This window comes from Limulus polyphemus, unplaced genomic scaffold, assembly GCF_000517525.1.
Source record: "Limulus polyphemus unplaced genomic scaffold, Limulus_polyphemus-2.1.2 Scaffold155, whole genome shotgun sequence".
Taxonomy (NCBI): Eukaryota; Metazoa; Arthropoda; class Merostomata; order Xiphosura; family Limulidae; genus Limulus; species Limulus polyphemus.
The window spans coordinates 18,160-31,508 of record NW_013665765.1 but is presented as its reverse complement, the minus strand read 5'-3'; the positions used below and the strand labels follow the sequence as shown (position 1 = coordinate 31,508).

Here is a 13,349-nt window from a genome sequence, read left to right as displayed (position 1 = left end):
AGATTCCAACAACCTGTAAAGTGAGAATGTGGGGTTGCTGTTTGAGAAACATCGAGAAGATCACGTTGAAAAATTCTTTTGTATGGACTGCTGTTCTGCTAGAACTTCACTTTATTTGGGACTTGTATAAGGCTTTTCGTAATAGTGTGACTGGCGGGGTTTCCAGCCCCTTTTATAGGTTCAAGCTTTAGCATTAATTGCAAGGCTCGTGTTCTTTGAATCCGTATATACCCAACTGTGTATTAGGGTGATTGATAGTAAAGTACCTCTTTTTTTGACATTGTTTCAGTTTGAGAGACTGAGAGGTATTTTTTAACAAGACCAAGACTAATTTATATAACATTTTATTATACTTGAAAATATTCCAGTTTTTTGTGTTGTTGTTGTTGTTGTAAACTAAGTTTGTGTTTCTTTTATATTGTTATTATTATCCTGCCTCTGAACTGATGACCATGGACCGAAATAGTGTATATCGTGTACCCCAACAAACATCCAAGAACTACGGGGGCACTATGGTATCTCATAAACAAATAGTAGCGGAAGAAGATGCTGCAACAGCAGACACTGAGATCATGCATGTCGTAGCGAATGATGCTGGAGTTGTGAATATGCGTCCGAAAAGGCAACAAGTCAGTATTAATGGTGGCACGCGTCTTGTTGATTACGAACAAGAAAGAGAACGTCCAATGTCGTGGGAGGGAGGAATATCAGATGATGAGATGGGTCAAGAACAAATTTCCAACTGCCACATTCGTGCACCAAACAGCAGTTTGAATTACTGTAGACATCTACTACGATCAGGAAGCCCCATGTGTCTAGCTGATGAGGATTACCATCCAACGACCGTATGCAAGGTACGGAATTCATTAGTACATTCAACACTTTTTTTTCCTTGTGTTCTATAACGAACGGTGGTTGAAGTGGGACGGTATGCGCAGCTATGCATATCAGTAAGAAAAAAATAGCGATGTGACATACCGGCAAAAAAAAAAAGTTATACTGCTATAAAACACCCTACCTGCAACTCTTTGGTTTCGCACAACAATACGCTTGTCGTTAGTGTTTCTGCAACTATAGCGCGAGTATGTTTCACCTCAGGTCAAAACACCAATCTATCCACCCCCTTCTCAAATTCGTTCATACCGGCACTTTTTCCAGACCACTTTGAACAGTGTCAATGAATATAAAATAGTGGAATATTTGTTGTGTAAAATATCAATAAGGTACATTATAAAATAAGTGTTTTCGACACTTTGTATATTCATGGTTTATAATATCCTAGATTTTATGGAAAAAATAATGCATATTTTGAGGTTATTCTCGACAGAAATATCTCAGTAGGGACGGCGCCAAATCATGCCACAACAGCACGTTAACTAGTGTTTTACAATTTACTTCTTTAGAGAAATTATATTAATAAATATATAATCAAGCCATATTTTCTTTGCAGAAATAGTGAAATATTAGTGTAACTTACATTTTAAGACGAATCAAACATGACTGCCTGACTTTGTTGGAAAGTGTATGTGTGCGTGGGGGGGGGGGGAGCTGACAGTTATTAACAATATTGTATGTACACTAACTGGAAAAAGGGGTCACGTGCCATTTTGTTCTATGTGATAGGCGCCTAAAGTTCATTTCCTAATCATAACATAACTTTTTTACTCATAAGATTGCTAATTTTAAGTTGTTTTTCAATCATATATTATGGAGACTAGTTGAATGAATTGACGTTGTTCTGATGTTTTAAGTTTTATTATCTTTAAATTGCAAGATCTGTCGTTTTTAGAAGTTACGTATATGATTTATATCTCATCTTTACTTTATTTTAATCTTGGTGTCAAACTTCCAAGTGCGATGCCACTGAAGTTGTTGGACTCAAACACTGTAAATCTTTACGTATATTAGAGGTTGAGATTTTTTTTAGGGATCTGTACAAAGAAAATATCAGTGCTTTATTTTCACATGAACATAAATTATACCAGTATTTTTAGGTTAATTTACAGACAGTATTTTTAATTATTATTAAAAAATTAGAAAAATGAACAGAACTATTTTAAAACTTGTTATATTAAAACGTAGAATTACTGAATATTAATATTACAAATACTTTGCCCAAAGATATCTAAAATTGTGGTTCAAAAAATCTAAAATGACGAAAAGTTAAATCTTAGTATATTAATTTTCCGTGACACTGTAACTAAAGGATTACATTATGATGCATAAAAGTGGACCGAAAGTTTACCACCGAGGCAGACTGTCCATTTTGACAACATACATCTGGTAAAAAAATTCGAGGATAATAAAAATGAATATGTATGAAACAAATTTGAAAGTTGAATACAGTATATTATGTATGTTTGTGCATGTTGTAATTAATAGAAAGCCGTATTGTTTCATTTGGCATATTCACTACAAAATTACGCGAGTTTGGGACTTTGGAATATTAACCACGTAGTTTGCCTTTTGTATATATATAATGTATATTTGTAATGATGGTTTGTTTGTTTGTTTGTTTGTAGTTTAAGCACAAAGCTACACAATGAGCTATCTGTGCTGCGCACCACCATGGGTATCGAAACCCGGTTTCTAGCGTTGTAACTCCGCACACATACCACTATGCCACTGGGAGCGTAATGATTGGTGTAACTCCTGAAGAAAAACATTTTTTGACTTTTGAACTGCAAGCTCTACTGTCTTTAGTAGTTACCTATAAGATCTGATTTTATCTTATCTTTGCCTCATTATAATTCTTGTACTGTTGTAGAAAACAGCGTAGTTTCAATTAGAGTTATGCAATGTTAAAGATAATGATATTAATTTAGTTGCATGTCTACTAGTGACGGTACGAAATTTAATATATATTTTTTATTAGTATTTCATTCAGTTATCATTCATTAGGTTTCGGTTTTGAACTTTTGGGCGACCTTGGCTAGCTTTCTCTGAACGGGTTTGAATTACCAACGAGGTGACGTAAGGTGGGAAGATTTTTTTTTTTTTTTAGGGTAGCTAATCATGAACGAGCGTTTGTCCATGCCATGCCTATATTCCACGTGTAAAGGACGTCGGCAATGAATTTCTTTTAAAAAAACTTGCCTTTCTGGTGTCCTGTTCGTGTGGTTAGTGCCTTTGATATGCCGAAAAGCGTCCTTTAGGAACGTTAAGGTAACACGAAAGAATAGGAACAAAACTGTATGCAAAACAGGTTTAGTTTTTTAGTTACATGAATATAAAGTAGTTCCATTAGATACTGAATAGGAAACTTAACAACCCATTATGTGAAAAATGTGAAAATAAATCTCAATATGACATTGATCATTAAGTTCTAAGCAAAACATAATCATACTCGCTTGTTTGTTTCAAAATTTTCGCACAAAGCTACACAAAGGGCAACTACGCACAGCCGTCCCTGACAGACTATAAATAAAGTAGCTTGGCAACAGCATCCACCATCAACTTTATACTTCTCTGGCTAAATATTGGGATTTGACCGTCACTTTTATGGTGCACCCACGACCCTAACGGGCGGAGCGCGTTTTTGCAACAACAGGCAGCAGCTTCTGAACTCTTTGATTCAGAGTCCGAGTATGCAATCCACTAGACCTTTATACATGCTAAGACGTTTTATGCAGAACTGTGCACTAAATAATTGATTTCAAGTGACATTACAATTGTAAGTTTTTTACTAGCAGAGAATTTATACTGTCGAACAGGATACATTTTTATACTTTCAACAATAATAGGGTAATTAATTAAAAAGCATTATGTGCATCATCTTCCTTTAACTAGCTAGCACATGTGATATACAGGGTGTAAAATCAAAACTTAGGGAACATGCTAATTTTATAAAAATCGGTTACAGCGATTTGCCAGTTATACACGTAGGCACACACATGGAACTTTGTGCTCAACAACAAACAAACAAGTTGCCCAGGAAAAACTGTTTTCTTATGTTTCTTAGATATTGTATAATATAAAACTATTTAGACTGCTAATTAATGTTAGCATTTTATTCCACTTCATTTAATTACCAAACACTGCACTTTAACAAAAGTATATCTGATAAATAGGATATTTACATTATATATTTTAGCCTCAAAATTAATCAGAAATGTGTACATTTCCAACACCATGACTATTAATGTCTTCTCCATACCAATATGCACTACAGAAATTGAATAATCAGGATATTGTTTCCAAGCAAGGTTGTCATGTTAGGGTTAAACCCTCTATTTGTAGGGGGAAGTTGAACCAATAGAGGTGAATGTGGGGGAAGAAATCAAATAGGAGTTAAAGCTAAAAATGGGAGGATTTCATTTCTGCTCTTATGATGTCCTTTCAAATTTTCTATATAGTTCTCATGACCTTTTAAAATATTAAGCCTGTCTTCTTACACTAACAGTGGTGGACTACTTCACTATGTCATTTGCCATAAAGTCCTGCCTTACACTTTACTCCTCCACATTTCAAAAGTAAATATAATTCCAGTGTAATGAATATATAATATAATATGCATTATGCAGATTTTGTGTGGTTCTGATTCACAGAAAATGATTTCATTAAATATTTCAGCTAAAGTGATGTTACAAAGTTATGCTTTCTCAGAAGATAATTACATTGTCTGTGTAAGACTTAATTGTATTTTACTGAAGTACTAGCATGGTTTATCATTATATATATATGAACGAAAGGCCAAGTTATCCAAGCTATATATTTATATATAGTAGAGAGGTTGATATGGGTATTAAAAACTTTTATTTAAACACAAAACAAGTAACTATGTATGCATATATTTACTTCAAGTGGATTCCTTGTCATGTGAATTATCCAAGATGGTTTATGTGTACAATAACTTAAAAAACGACTTTTGATTAAGAGCAGTTAAAAAATTAAGTAACTCAACTATATTAAAAACGTGTTATTATTTTCTGAGCTATGAAATGAGGGGAGCATTTTTTTTACTCATACAAAGCTACACATTACAAGATTGGAGTACTAGAAGTAGAACATGGCTTTTTTTAATATAGGTATTCAAATTTGTTGTAGTTACAAAAATTGTTTTAAGTTGGAAAATTTTATCTCATGCACGATAAATTTAAAAATGCTATTAAAATCAAAATACTTCAGAACATGAAAATAAGTTGCATTTTTTAAATTCATATCATTTCCTCCATTTTCTTTTATTACAAGCATATAGACTTGAGTTGTTTGTTGATCCATTTGTGTTTTTTAATTCATGTCTAAACTTAATTTATTAATTTTATAATTTGCAGTAAATATATAGTACAATGCTACGACTATTTGATACTCTTTATTGTTATTTAAAATTGAACTGATCATATCAGAGCATAATTATTTTCTGTATATTATTGTGCTGTGCTCCCACTTTTAGCATTAGCTCGTATTTGATTTATTCCCCCACATTCACCTCTATGGATTCAACTTTTCCCTACAGATAAAGAGTTTAAACTTAATCTGACAACCCTACTTGGAAACAATGTCCTGGTTATATAATTTCTGTAGTGTATATTGGTGTATAGTATTGTGCTGAGTGTTGTTGATTTTACATAACATAAAACATATGTTCTGTAGCATCAAAATACATTTTGTGATTTCTTTTATTTAAAAAACAATTATTTTCAAATAATTTCACTTAACATTTGAAGTTATTTTGAACATTGCAAACTTATTTCATTATTATCAGTATATAGTTAACTAAGTATGTTTAGTGTTTTTGTCAGAAAAATAACCTGTCTTTTATAGCTTCTATTTAATCATGGTTAACACATTCTGTATCTGTATAACACAAATAATTTGCTATTAAATATAAAAATTTAACATGCATACCATAACCAGTATATTTAATTAAAAAAATGTTATGTAGAAAGCATTAGCAAGTAAAGTTGGTTTTGATAAAAATGTTTTCCTTCTATAGGTGAGACTTACCTTTTTAATAATATATTTTTCTACTTTGTTTTACTATATTTAGGCACCATGTATGGAGTCAGATACTGTGAAAATAAATAACAGTAATATGAATATCTCAGTTGTGAGTCCTAATGCAAAGCCTCATTACTCACTTCCAAATTCAAATCCTCATGTAGTTGAGAGAAAAACGCTTCATAACTATGGATCTGTACCATCTGTATTCAGTAAAGAACAACCTCTTATAGGACATCCTGGTTTATATGGTGAGTATTAATACTCTCAGAAGTTACTGCATTTAACATGTGTTATGCTAAAGGTTAAATCAAAGAAATGTATGTTCAAGATTTTGTGCTAATTATAGATAATTTAGAATAATATGTAAGATCTTTTTCTACACATGATTGACAAATGTCTATCTAACTTATTAATTGAAAGAAAATACTTATATTTAGGGTTATTACTGCCATAATGTACCACTGTACATTTGTTTCTATTAAAAGCTATCTTTCATAATTAATTTCTTGAACACATAGGTAAATCATGTTTATAGAATAAAAACAAAATATAGCCCAAGGTGATACCTACCTTTAGGAATCCCACTGGTAATTGAAACAGAATTAGAACTTTTTTTTCCCCTCAAAGAAGATCTTTTATTCAAGTTAAAACATGACCAAAGATATTAAGGGATGTTTATTTTTGCAAAAGTTGTACAAAAGTAAACATCTTCCTTCAAGATGACAGAGAATATTAATTTAAAAAAATCATAGTTTCATTTTGAGGTTACTCACTGATTAAGGAATATTTTATTACAAGTTACAGCTTTTATAGTAAGGAAGAGTATTTTTTAGAAAAAAGTACAATGTTTTGATCACTGGTGCGATCATTCTCAAGTACAGGGATTGAAATATTATATTCCTGAGGAATTTAACTTTGCTTGAGGAATTTCATCTTTTTAGTTGGCTTTCCCAATTGGGAATGCATGGTTCCTCTATTTATTCCTTTAATTATGACCAATGAAAGTGAAAATATTGCATGGATTAAAAACAACAACAAATCATGAGGAAATGCAACTTTACATGAGGGAATGTAATCTTTCTGATAGCTTTCCCATGAGTGAATGTAATTTTATTTCATTATTTCTATACCTGCAAGTACACTTGCTGGAACTTCTAATAAAATCATTTGAATAATGTTCACCAAATGTTTTCATGGAAAAGAAGTTAAACTAACAGGTTTATAACTAGTAGAATAAAATCTGATCTTTTTTTGAATAATGGTGATTTTATCACCAATTTTCATTCTTTGTTTAACTTTCCTGTGTCTATGGGCTTTGAAAAAATGAGAAAAAAAGTAGAAAAAAAAAGCATCTGAATTATTACTCAATAAATAAAAGTGTACATTATAAGTAAGGACCCATAGATATATCAGATTTTTAAGTTGAATTAACAACAATTCAATAATAGACTTTTTTATAGATGTTTTATCCAAGGTTGGAATTTTACTAGTTTTTAAAATTTGTTGTCCAAAACTTCTTTAGTAAAAACGCAATCAAAATATTTATTAAAACCCTCTAGTACCTGATAACCTTCACTAATTAAAGAACTGTCTTTGTGAAAGTGCATAACATATATCAATGACCAAAATTAGTATGTACATATTCCCAAAAGTGTTTATGATTGCTTTGGAAAATTCAAAATCTTTTTTAAATTTTTTATATTATGTAATAAACTCTATTTCTTATCCACTTATATGATTTCTAGATTCTGAAAAAAAAATGCATTTGACAATACTGGTGTCCAAACCAATGTTTGTCTTTTAAGGAATAAATTAAACTCAGGATTCAATCATTTGGGTTTACATCGTTTACCAACTCTAATTCTTGAAGAAAAAAAAAGAAACAGCTTAACAGGTCTATTATATTTAATCTTAGATATTTTCTACATTTCACAGACAGACAAATCTCTGAATTTGTAATTGGTTTTATTCATTTCACTGAAATGTAGAAGGAAACTATAATTTCTAAGTTTTTAGTATTTACACTTGATTATCATTTGTAATGTTTTTTGTTTGCCAGTGCCATAAAGAAAAATTAGACACCATCAAAATGTTTACTAATATATATTTTAAAACATAGTTTTTGAAGTAGTCAAATTATTAGAAGCTAGTTTAAAAAATTAAATTTTTGAAAAAATACATATTAACCTAGTTAAAGTAGCTAGTCTTCTAAGTGTTTCACTATTGCAGTGACCAACATTTTCCTTACCTTGACTATAAATGACATTGGAAATAGTTATGACAATAATAATAAATCTTTACTTGCAAAGTTCAAGTTCTCTGGTTCATGATATTTATCAACTTCCAGGAAGAAACCCACTTCCAGCTCACAGTCACTATTCTCCCATTCAAACTCAACATGTGATTGATTATGTATCTGGGCCTTACAGCCAAAGTCCTAGTCCAGTTTTTCTAGGTCCAACTAGTACCCGTAGCTCCAGGTCATCTCAGTCTTCTGGACAGAGTCCTTTGTTAAACAGACATGTCAGTGGTCTTTCACTGTCTAGCTATCCAAATACTCATAGTCCAGTGCTTGGTCAACAGTCAGTTGAAGATGTTGCCAATAGCTCTATGCAATCACAGAAGCATAGTCCACAGCAGGTGAGAAGGAGAAACAGTAGTGGTAAAATAATGTATTGTATTTCTTTAATTTCCATATTCAGATTTTAAAAGTCAAACTTATTTATGAAAAAAATTATTCAAGCAAAGTACCATAATTGTTTTTATCAGTGTTATTCGTAAATGATAAAGCATAGATTATTATAGTATTTTTTGTATGACAGTTTCCATTAGATCAGAAATTGCATTACAGTATGTGTTGTCAATAGAGATGGTACATATCGGATAAAAGATAACATTACAATGTTTCTTTCTGCAAAAATTAAACATAATAGATCAGAGATTGCATTACTACAATATCTGTTGTCAATAGAGATAGTACATAATGTATTAGATTCTTAACTATTTTGGCTAATACTGTGCTGTGTATATTTTTTCCTAAAAATTTCTGTCAAAATGTTTCTCAAGTCTCTGTTAATAGACCAAAAACTACTGTTTAACTCTGAATTTTAGGATATTCATACTTGAATTTTGCAAAGAGAATTAGAGATTTAGGTATCATTTGCTAAGTTCTTTGCTAAGTGGTGCCTGATATAAGGAGATAATAGACATAGTGAAAAGTGAAGCATATATAGAACTATAAATACAGAGGTTGAACACATTATATTAAAACGATTTTGAAGCCTCACCATTTCATTACAGTCCATGTTACTATGTTTGGTCATGCTCCATTTCGTGACTATGCATAGTTTAAATTGCAAAAGGCTCCATCATAAGGCTGTCATGTCTAAAGCAGAACAGTCTTCCTTACTGCTTATCATAAGCCCTCTAGTGGACAAGGACAATGATTTCCAAGCACCCATTTCAACAGTCCAATCCTACAGAAATACATGGACACTGTATCCAGAGATTTGACTAGTATGTTTTTGTATGAAATAGCATGGATACCCATTTCTTTCTCTAACAACTTGGGCTATGCAACAATTGAACAAATATATCATGAAATCAACTTGTATACGCATAACTTTTGTCACTTTTCCAGATGGAGATACTTTTTTATTATGTTGTGTAGTGTTGCCTGGAACATGTGGATGGCTTTTATCATTAAACTTTGAGTTCTTGGATTTTGCTTGTTACATTATGCTGCACTTTGCTTAACATGGTTAAGATATTACGTGTTTCAGGTCTCTTTTAGGATGGTTCTGATCCCTCAAGTTGATCCATATTCCTGTGTTTTCTGATGTCATTAAGTACAAAGGCTAAATCCCTGATCTAAACAAATCTGTATAATTCGAGTTTATGAATCTTTTCTGTCAGAAAGAGCTATTACGTACCCTTCTTAAAAGTTATCAGTTTTTGTTGGCATCACACTATCTATGAAATGTCAAACAATGTCAAACATGTAGTTCTGATACATTCCATTCCATTGCAACTTTAGTCAGCTGTGGTTATCATGTGACTTGATGATATGCATATTCAAAAATAAAGTTAGTCGAGAAGATCATGCAAGTTGATTTTTATTTTAGGCAGGTGCAATAAAGCAAAAGGTCAAACAATTGTGCAAACTATAATTAGTTTGTTAATGACTAAGTAGAATTGATAAGATATATTTATGAAATTTACAGCTACCTTGTTTTCTCAAGTTACTGAGGTCACCAGTTAAAAACTATAAATTAAAATTGAGCTTGTTTTCAGTGTGTTAGTTTTCAGTATAGATTTATGATTTTTTCTACTAAATTGACAACTTACCTTTCATGATATCTTTTAAAAAATGTAATTTAAAAACAAAACTCCTAGAGAGTTTATGGTTTATTATTTCAGACAGCAAAGATTAAAATATAACATGATACAGTTGTTTATTTTTTCACATTTCATGGAATATTTAGGGCAGCCAGAAGAATTTAGAAACATCTTTTTACTCACCAAAGCAAAGCCCCAGTCAGATGAGACACCATTACCCAGATGGTAGAGCAAGTTTTTCAGCAAGTCCCAACTCCACTCAATCTAAGGGAACTATGCTCTCTAGACCAATTCCATTTGGTGCTTCTCCATCTCCTACATTTCATCATTACAGTCAGCAAGGGACTTCTGAGTTCCAACTTAACTCGAAGTATGACAGTCATGCCACATATGGCAATATGTACTGTGAACAGGCTCCTCATATTTCTCCAGTTCCTCATCATCCTGGTTTGGAGATCAGATCAACAGGTAAAGGCAAAATTGCCTCATCAAATTTGTTTTTTCAAATGTTATGTGATTTTATTTTCAGGGTGTTCACAGAATGTCAGAGTGTTTGTAATAATCAAAATTGTGAGACACTGCTGAAATTATTAGAATTAGTCCATTTATTTTCACCTTTTAATGATAATAAATATTTTGCATTATCTGGAAAGAGATGATTTCAATTCATTTACAAGCTTACTTTTTCAGTTATTAGCTTCCATATATTCATGAATTCATACATAATTTGGTAACAGAGCAGTTTCTAAGAGCAATCAGTTGAACTTATAGGTAGAAGTAGTGATAGTAGTACATTCTTTCATGAAAAATGCTTTAGTTTGAATCATTTTGTATATATTTATTAGATTACATTTTGTACATTCTTCAACATTAGCTAATTTCTACTAAATGCTGAAAATATATCACAAACAAGTTTTGCCTGTCATTTTATTGCCTTGAAGCATCTAGGATGATAATAATATTAAGAATGTATCATTCAAGTTTAGTCCTGTTTTTGTCTTGAAACCTCAGATATTACAAATTAGGGGATACTGTTGAGTCATAGATATTTACTCAGCCAGGAAATTAAGAAATATACAGTGCATTTATGTTGAGAGGACTTCTGATGGAGCTTATTAAGTAACCTGTAACAAAAAAATATTCCCTTTACTTTATTGGATATCCATAGAATATATTTTTGATAATTAAAAGTTTATCTATCTTACCTAGTGTAATAAAAATTTTTTATTCTTTAAGGCATATTTGACTAATGTAAATAGAAATAAAGTTGTTATTCATTGTAACTAAATGTTATGATTATTCTCCCACAGTTGAATTTAAGGATTTCACATTAGTCTAGTAGTCAGTCACCATACAATGAAATATTTCGTGTTTAAAGTGCTCTGTCATTATTAGTATCTTTTCTATTGATCAATCTAAATTTATATCAGTAAAATTCAATCTTTTGATTAATGTATCCTCTGGCATTGTGCGATGTTAACTTGTGACAAGGTACCTTACTTCCACTCACATATATAACTATTCTTGATCAGTACTGCCCTCTATTTACAATTTTTTTTTCACATACCACATGCTTTTCACTCCCACATACCCCTCCACTCAACTGGTTTAACTTATTCTCACATGCAAGTTATCATGTGACAAACCTCTACCAATAGGCATACCTCACATACATGTGACTCCTCTATGCTATTCTACCTAACTATCACTTCTCATTTGGCAGTGCTTGTGTATGGATGTTTTATTTAGTGCTCTCCTCAAATTTTGAATTTTTCATGTCAATTATTCCTACTTATCTTAAATAGTTTTCATTTTGTCCTCATTCAGTTGTGGTATTATTTAATATTCTACCCAGTTATGGAACTTACTCATTTTTCTGTGCTTTTCTTTCTTTACCCACACAGTTGTGTTTGGTTTTCATTTGCATTATGAATTCTGAAGTGGATGTTATGACGTCGGAGGTTGTACCTTCTACCAACACATTTACTTAGGCTTCAGGTGGGGGTAACTCAAATTTGGAATTATCGGCAATTATTCACCGAGAGATTGATTGTTATTTGAGCCAACCTTCTTCTCCTGATGTTGCTCAACTTCCTCCTGAGCAAGCAGAACCTGTTTGGGATGACAAAGCATTTGACAGTCGTTTTCCTCTGCCTGAATTTTATGTGTCTTCACAAGTTTCTACTGTGGGTTCTGTTATGTCTAATGTGTCTTTTTTGGACATGATTTCCCAGGTATGTTCTGCTTTATTCCTCTTCCCGATTTCCTATAATCCTCTACCTTCCTTGTTACATAATACTCCTTCCTCTCAGTATTTTGTGTTTCCACCATCTCCTGATATTGGGGTTCATGCTGAGCATTTTGTATCTCAGTTACGTGAGGGCACTGACATGCCTCACTCTCTGTGGGCTTTGGATCAGTTTGCTTTAGCCTACCATCATGCCAATGTTCTGTTCCTTGATTCTCAGCAACTGGAATCCATTTTATCCATCTGGGGGAGAGACCCTGATTGTCCTGTTCTTTTGCATCAAACCCAATATTCTTGCCTTCATCTTACCTTCATGTCTATCATACAGTACTTGTCCACCATACACCTTCTCTCCGAGGTAATCCACTGAGATCCTTAGGGGATACATTGGCCCTAATTACATCCTTGTTGGCATGTTTATCAACTTTAGCTCTTTCTTTACACACGTGGCTCCTCTATTGTTGGGATCTTTTGAGGTAAGATGCAGTTTTGTTCCACATTCGTTTGCCATCTCCTTATCTTTGTGACTTGCATGTGGATCATTTTCTCCATCAGTCAGTGTTTGGAGACCTTCCAGCAACTTTGGAATCCCAAGTTGAATCTGTGAGACAGCTATCAACTCATTCCTCATTGGTTGATCATTTGTCTCGCATGTAGCCTCGATCATCCTCCAGTATGAACGTTCCTCCGGACTCACCACTGCATTTTTCTCCCCTCCTTTCTTCCATTGGAGTAAGAGAGTCCTTATCACCTTCCAGTTTCAAGCCACTGAGGTGGTGGACCATGGAGGTATCCTCCTGAATGAGATATACAATATAAA

At 32.5% G+C, this 13,349-nt stretch overlaps 1 protein-coding gene across 2 annotated transcripts in view; it reads left to right on the top strand.

The window, feature by feature from the left end:
• Window positions 1-411: 411 nt before the first annotated feature.
• Window positions 412-13,349, top strand: part of LOC106476317 (nuclear hormone receptor FTZ-F1 beta-like) — a 26,442-nt gene continuing 13,504 nt past the window's right edge. The window contains exons 1-4 of one of the 2 annotated variants that reach the window (XM_022381250.1): window positions 412-854; window positions 5,990-6,191; window positions 8,291-8,583; window positions 10,470-10,749. In XM_022381250.1, the coding sequence (XP_022236958.1) occupies window positions 447-854; window positions 5,990-6,191; window positions 8,291-8,583; window positions 10,470-10,749 (1,183 nt within the window). In that variant the 5' untranslated portion in view covers window positions 412-446. Of the gene's footprint in view, window positions 855-5,989; window positions 6,192-8,290; window positions 8,584-10,427; window positions 10,750-13,349 lie in introns of both variants that reach the window. The other variant, XM_022381246.1, reaches the window with a different exon arrangement.